The sequence below is a fragment of the Cucurbita maxima genome, unplaced genomic scaffold, assembly GCF_002738345.1.
Source record: "Cucurbita maxima cultivar Rimu unplaced genomic scaffold, Cmax_1.0 Cma_Scf00127, whole genome shotgun sequence".
Classification (NCBI taxonomy): Eukaryota; Viridiplantae; Streptophyta; class Magnoliopsida; order Cucurbitales; family Cucurbitaceae; genus Cucurbita; species Cucurbita maxima.
This window is the reverse complement of record NW_019272143.1, coordinates 89,454-97,218: the sequence shown is the minus strand read 5'-3', so window position 1 is coordinate 97,218 and position 7,765 is coordinate 89,454. Positions and strand designations below refer to the sequence as shown.

Here is a 7,765-nt window from a genome sequence, read left to right as displayed (position 1 = left end):
TACACTAGTTGAAGGCTAGGTCAAATGATATGTATACGAGCTCGCTTTGGAGTTCATGCAGACATGCAAGGGTTGTATGTAGAACAGTAATTCGCATCCAATTTAAGTCCGAACTTGAAAGTGAGACCAAGGCCATGATGATAAATAAAGGACTCGTCTCAATCATGATTACATAAAATTGCATTTTCCAATCCCAATAGTGAGTTTACTTACTAAATATATCATAAAATACTCAAATCATGTTCTACTCTTATTTTGCAGGGAAAGGTAAGGTACCCTTGTACGGATGACGAAGTTGCTGTGGTTGAGATATGATTCAAAGTATTCAAAATGAAGATATGATTTAAAGCAGTTGAGATATGATTCAAATATTCAAACTACCAAGATTTTAGAAGATTGTTAGTAGATTTGAATTTATCTAGATTTCCATAATTTACTATTTCTAGTACGCCGTATTAGCATATAAATACTGGAATTGTGTAACCCTTTAAGCATGGAGTCACAAAACGATAATAAAGCACCTTTGATCCATTTTATCTTTTCATATCTCTTTCACTGTCCCTTTTCCCAACAAATTTGGTATTAGAGCCAAGTTCGTTCAACACGAGGGTGAGTGATTATTTTCTTCATAAAACAAAAATGGTAGTAGTTGGTTTTTCTTCCTCCGCATCGTTTACTAATCTTAATGGTGAGAAATATGAGTGGTGGATTAAGATGAAAACCTTGCTTAGATCGCAGGAACTATGGGACTTGGTGTAGCACGGGTTCGTTGATCTATTAGAACCCACAATAGAAGAAAATGAGAGACTAAGAGAAACCAAGAAAAATGATGCCAAAACTATCTTTTCACGAATTGCAGTAGCAACCACATCAAAGCAAGCATGGTCAATTCTATATAAGAAGTTTCTAGGAGATTCAAAGGTCATAACAGTGAAATTGCAATCTCTAAGACGTGATTATAAAACTCTACTCATGACGAATGGCAAATCAATTGCTGATTTTTTGTCAAGAGCAATGGCAATAGTCAGTCAGATGCGTACCTATGGAGAAAAAATCTCAAACGAAACAATTGTTGCAAAGGTGTTGAGAAGCTTGATTCCAAAGTTTGACCATGTGGTGGCTACCATAGAAGAGGCTAAGGATCTATCCATACTCTCAGTTGATGAACTGATGGGCTCGTTTCAAGCTCATGAGGCAAGAATCAATAGATCATTAGAAAGGAACAAAAAAAAGGCACTACAAGTGAAGGAGACAACCAACAATGAAAACAACAAAAGAGAAAATATTTATTTAGCAGGTAGAGGTAGAAGTCGTGGAAGAGAAGGATTTTGCAGCTTCCATGGTGGTCGTGATAACAGGGGTAGATGGAGAAGTGATGAATAGAGACAATTCAATGAACAAAGGAATGTCATACAATGTTACCATTGTAGAAGTCATGGGCAAACAAAATCTAATTGTTGGTATAAAAATCAACGAATGAATTTTGCAGCAGAGAATGAAGAAGAAGAAGAAAAGTTGTTTGTGGCATACATGGATACTAATCCGAAAAAAGGTGACTTATGGTTTGTTGATAGCGGATGCTCGAACCATATGACAGGCACCAAATCCTTATTCAAAGAGCTTGATGAGACACAAAAAATTAAGGTGCAACTTGGAAATACAAAAGAGATGCAAGTTGAAGGAAAAGATACAGTGAAAGTTGAAACCCGTCATGGTAAGATAAAACAATTAGATAATGTTCAATTTTTACTTGATTTAGGGTACAATTTATTGAGTGTTGAACAATTGATGACTAGAGGACATTCAGTTCTATTTGATGACAACACATCTGTCATTACACATAAGAAATCAGGCCATAAAGTTCAAAATGTCAGTACTTCAAATAAGATGTTTCGACCAGATGTTTCTAACATGGAGAATTTTGCTTTTACTGCTAGCACGAAAGATGACTCAACATTATAGCATCTCAGATATGGACATCTTCATATGAATAGCCTAAAAATACTCAGGGATAAAGGTTGTTAAATAAAAGTTATGTTCCTTATTCAGTTAGGATGTTTTGACGTCTCAAAACTTCTGAATTCACGCCAATGAAAGAGCATAATTCTAGCTGCAATTTTTGGCAAACTTGGGCGAAGTCTTCACCCACTTTTCTTTTTTTTGTAATTAGTTTTTCTATTTTTGTAATTAGATTTGTTATTTAAAGAATTCAACTGAAGAGAAATAAAACATCGAGTATGGAGAAAATCTCTTTCCCTCTCTCCTTTTACTTCTGCTATTTTTCTTTCGAAGAAACCTTCGGCCAGTTTTTTCGTCGACATTTTCCTCCGAATTGCAAGAGTCAACAAGTGGTAATGAAGGAGGAATGGCTTGAGGAGGACAAGCAAGTGCATGCGTCCCCAATTTTGATTACAAATCCACGGAGGTGGAGGTAATCGACGACGATGTCGAACACGAGAAAGAGCTCCAGTTGGGAGGAGAAGCGAGTGTTCACTCAGATCGGCGAGAGGGACGCGAGCAACACGAGCACCAGCGACGGCTCGATCTGCATATCACCGGGGATAGATCTACATTCTCCAAGCTCGACTCGGGGATTCGCGGGACGGTGAAATTTGGTGACGGCTCCGTCGTCGAGATCGAAGGGTGCGGAACCATCCTATTCGTCAGCAAGGGAGGCGAGCATCGCAAGCTGACTGACGTCTACTTCATCCCGAGGCTCAAGGCTAACCTTGTGAGCCTGGGTCAACTCGATGAGACAGACTGCTTCATTTCCATCGAGCGCGGACTACTCAAAATCTGCGATAATCAACGACGGCTGCTCAAGCAAGTTCGGCGCACGACAAACCGTCTTTACATCCTCTAGAGTTAGTGATAGAGCTACCCGTTAGCCTCTCGGCCAAGACCGAAGAGGTATATTGTAGGACGTCTACATATGACCGGGGCTAGATCTACATTCTTCGAGCTCGACTCGGGGATTCGCGGGACGGTGAAATTCAGCGACGGCTCCGTCGTCGAGATCGAAGAGCGCGGCACCATCCTGTTTGTCAGCAAGGGAGGCGAGCACCGCAAGATGACCAACGTCTACTTCATCCCGAGGCTCAAGGCTAACCTTGTGAGCCTGGGTTAACTCGATGAGACAGGCTTCTTAATTTCCATCGAGCGTGGACTACTCAAAGTCTGTGATAATCAACGACGGCTACTCACGCAGGTTCGGTGAATGACAAACCGTCTTTACATCCTCTGGAGTTAGAGATAGAGCAACTCGTTAGCCTCTCGGCCAAGACCGAAGAGGTATCTTGGAGGACGTCTACATATGACCAGGGCTAGATCTGCATTCTCCGAGCTCGACTCGAGGATTCGTAAGACGGTGAAATTCGGCGACGGCTCTATCGTCGAGATCAAAGGGCACGGCACTATCCTGATCGTCAGCAAGGGAGGCGAGCACCGCAAGCTAACCGACGTCTACTTCATCTCGAGGCTCAAGGCTAACCTTATGAGCCTGGCTAAATTCGATGAAACAGGCTGCTTCATTTCCATCAAGCGCGGACTACTCAAAATCTGCGATAATCAACGATGCTTCTCACGCAGGTTCGGGGCACGACAAACCGTTTTTATATCCTGGAGTTATAGATAGAGCAACCCATTAGCCTCTCGGCCAAGACCGAAGAGGTATCATGGAGGTGGCACACAAGATACGGGCACTTAAACTTTCCTGTTCTAGAGAAGCTACAGAAGAAGGAGATAGTGCACAGTTTGCCGACAATCAAAGGCATGAACAAGCTGTGCGACGGGTGCCTCATCGGCAAACAGAGGAGCATACCCTTTCCGTCTCGAACATCCTATCGCGCCGATGAGCCGTTGGAGCTTGTACATGGTGATGACAAAAGCTGCTTCATGTTGCTGACACTGCTACAAGAGAAAAGTGAGGTGGCAGAGGTAGTTAAGCACATTAAAGCGCGAGCGGAGGCCGAATATGAGAAGAAGATGTGAGTGCTGCGCACAGTCCGAGGTGGAGAATTCACCCCGACAAGTTTTGGTAAGTACTGCGACGAGATCGGCATACAACGGCACCTAACGGCGCTCTACTCCCCCCAACAGAACGGAGTGGTGGAGCGCAAAAATCAGATCATCGATGGGACAGTGAGGTCATTGCTAGTGACGGTCGGGATGCCTAGGAGATTCTGAGGAGAGGCGATAATAAAGGCTGTCTATCTCCTCAATTTGTTACCAACCCGAAGCCTCAACGGGAAGACGCCATATGAGGCCTGGTACAACAAAAAGCCAGCGGTACATCATTTCCACGTCCTACTGTGCCGATGAGCCGTTGGAGCTTGTACACGACGATGACAAAAGCTGCTTCATGTGGCTTACCCTGCTGCAAGTGAAAAGTGAGGCGGCAGAGGCGGTTAAGCGCATTAAAGCGCAAGCGGAGGTCGAATGTGAGAAGAAGATGCGAGTGCTGCGCACAGACTGAGGCAGAGAATTCACCTCGGCAAGTTTCTGTAAGTACTGCGACGAGATCGATATACAATGGCACCTAACGGCGCTCTACTCCCCCCAACAGAATGTAGTGGTGGAGCGCCAAAATAAGACCATCGTCGAGATAGCGACGTCATTGCTGGTGACGGCTAGGATGCCTGGGAGATTCTAGGGAGAGGCGATAATGACGACCGTCTATCTCCTCAATCGGTCACCAACCCGAAGCCTCGACGGGAAGACGCCATATGAGGCTTGGTACAACAAAAAGCCAGTGGTACATCATTTCCACGTCCTACTGCACCGATGAGCCGTGGGAGCTTGTACATGGCGATGACAAAAGCTGCTTCATGTGGCTGACCCTGCTGCAAGCGAAAAGTTAGGCGGTTAAGCGTATTAAAGCGCAAGCGGAGGCCGAATGTGAGAAGAAGATGTGAGTGCTGTGCATAGACCGAGGCGAAGAATTCGCCTCGACAAGTTTTGGTAAGTACTGTGACGACATCGGCATACAACGGCACCTAACGGCGCCCTACTCCTCCCAACAGAATGGAGTGGTGGAGTGCCAAAATTAGATCATCGTCAGGACAGCGAGGTCATTGCTAGTGACGGCCGGGATACCTGAGAGATTATGGGGAGAGGCGGTAATGACGACCATCTATCTTCTCAATCGGTCACCAACCCGAAGCCTCGATGGGAAGACGCCATATGAGGCTTGGTACAACAAAAAGCCAGCGGTACATCATTTCTGCGTGTTCGGCTGCATCGCATACATGAAGGTAACACGTCCCCACCACGCCAAGCTCGATCCTAGGTGGCTGAAGGTCGTCTTCATCGGCTAAGAACTCGGGAGCAAGGCGTATAGACTCTATGATCCTGAAGGTGGGCGAGCTCACGTGTCTCTCGACGTTGTCTTCGATGAAAGCACCTTCTGGGAGTGGAATGACGTGATCGAGGCAGACCATAATCCAAATCAATTCACGGTGAAGTACCTCGTCACCGAGCCGGAAGAAGGAGGAGCCCAGCATCATGAGCCGTCACCGCCGCCAGTAGGTGCAACCCCTAAACCAGTGGAATTCATAACACCACGGATTGCGGATTCGACGCTTGATGCCGATCACGATGCTGATCTGGAGGCCAGGTACCAGAGGATGGACGACCTAGTGGGAGGAGGTGAACCGAACACCTTCGGCGAAGCAGAAAGGAACCCATGCTGGCTGAAGGCAATGCAGGAGGAGATGACATCCATCACCGAGAACCAGACGTGGAGATTGAAGGATATGCCACCGGGACACCGAGCCATAGGGCTTAAATGGGTCTTCAAACTGAAGCGCAACGAAAAAGGAGAAGTTGTGAAGCACAAAGCCCGTCTGGTGGCGAAGGGCTACGTCCATAAGCAAGGAGTGGACTTCGGAGAGGAATTTGCGCCAGTGGCAAGGTTAGAATTCGTCCGTCTCTTGCTGGAAATTGCGGCCCATTACTCTTGTGAGGTTCACCATATGAACGTGAAGTCTACTTTTCTTAACGGAGAGCTGAAAGAGACCGCTACGTCTGACAACCACTTGGCTTCCTGGACTACGACAACCCCAATAAGGTACTGCTTCTGCACAAAGCACTCTACGGGCTTCGACAAGCCCCACGAGCCTGGAAAGCGAAGCTTGACAGTACCATACTGTCACTGAAATTCAAGCGTTGTGCCTCTGAGTATGGCATGTACACGCACGACCATGGCAAGCAGACTCTGATCGTGGGAGTGTATGTCAACGACCTCATAATCGCTAGAGGCGACGTAGAATTCCTCGGAAGGTTCAAGAAGGAGATGTCAAAGAACTTCGAGATGAGCGATCTTGGCGTGCTCAGCTACTACCTCGGCATCGAAGTGCTACAGAACTCTACCGGCATCTCCATCTGCCAAAGTGCATACGCAAAGAAGCTGCTGGACACAACTGGGCTTGTGGACAGTAATCCTACAAGGATGCCAATGGAGGCCCGGCTCCAACTAAGGAAGGCCAGTATTACGACGACAGTCGACTCCACCAATTACCGCAGCATTGTTGGGTGTCTGCGCTATCTGGTAAACTCTCGTCCTGGTCTTGCTTATTATGTTGGATATGTGAGCAGGTTTATGGAAGCACCTAGGGAGGAGCATCTAATTGCTGTCAAGCGCATCCTGCGCTATGTAGCCGGAACCAGAGGCTGGGGTGTAAGATATTGCGCAGGGAGAGGAAAGGAGAAACTCAAGCTGGTCAGCTACAGTGATAGTGACATGGCTGGTGACGTTGATGATCATAAGAGCACCAGTGGAATGATCTACTTCCTCTCAGACGGGGCGATCTGCTGACAATCAATAAAACAGAAGGTAGTTGTTTTGTCTTTCTTCGAAGCAGAATACATCGCTGATTCGATGATAGCAACACAAGGGGTCTGACTTGCGCGACTAATGGAAGAACTCATCGGGAGAGAAAGCGGTCCACCAATGTTATACGTAGACAACAAAGCTACGATCTCCCTGATCAAAAATCAAATTTTGCACTACTGGAGTAAGCACGTAGAAATCAGATTCCACAACATTCGAGAATGTGCAGATCGAGGGCTCATCAAGATTGATTTAATACGAACAGAGGAACAACTTGGAGACATTTTCACCAAGTCCCTAACGCTGGTAAAATTTGAAGAACTACATTCAAAGATCGGAGTTCAAATAATAAGGTAGATATAGCACAATTTTAGGAGGAGATTGTTAAATAAAAGCTATGTTTCTTATTCAGTTAGGTTGTTTTGACGTCTCAAAACTTCTGAATTCACGCCAATGGAATAGCGTAATTCTTGCTGCAATTTTTGGCCAACTTGGGCGAAGTCTTCCCCCACTTTTCTATTTTTTGTAATTAGTTTTTCTATTTTTGTAATTAGATTTGTTATTTAAAGAATTCAACTGAAAAGGAATAAAACATCGAGTCTTGATCAAATCTCTCTCCCTCTCTCCTTTTACTTATGCTATTTTTTCTTTCGAAGAAACCTTCGACCAGTTTTTTCGTCGACATTTTCCACCGAATTGCCAGAGTCAACAAAGGTATGGTTTTCGGATTACCAAGAATGGACTCAAGGTTTTTGGATTACCAAGAATTGACTCAACTAATTTATGTGAAGGATGCATTTATCGCAAGCAGACTACGAAGTCCTTTCCTATTGGAAAAACGAAAAGAGCTTCATATTGTTTAGAACTAATTCACGTTGATTTATGTGGGCCAATGCAAACGAAGTTCTTAGGTGGGAGTATATACTTTTGACTATT

At 45.2% G+C, this 7,765-nt stretch overlaps 1 protein-coding gene across 1 annotated transcript; it reads left to right on the top strand.

The window, feature by feature from the left end:
- Nucleotides 1–972: 972 nt before the first annotated feature.
- On the top strand, nt 973–1,962 carry LOC111473517. Its single transcript, XM_023119013.1, has 3 exons — nt 973–1,360; nt 1,490–1,714; nt 1,760–1,962. The coding sequence occupies exons 1-3, from the start codon at nt 973–975 to the stop codon at nt 1,960–1,962; spliced, it is 816 nt and encodes a 271-aa protein (XP_022974781.1).
- The last annotated feature ends 5,803 nt before the right edge of the window (nt 1,963–7,765 follow it).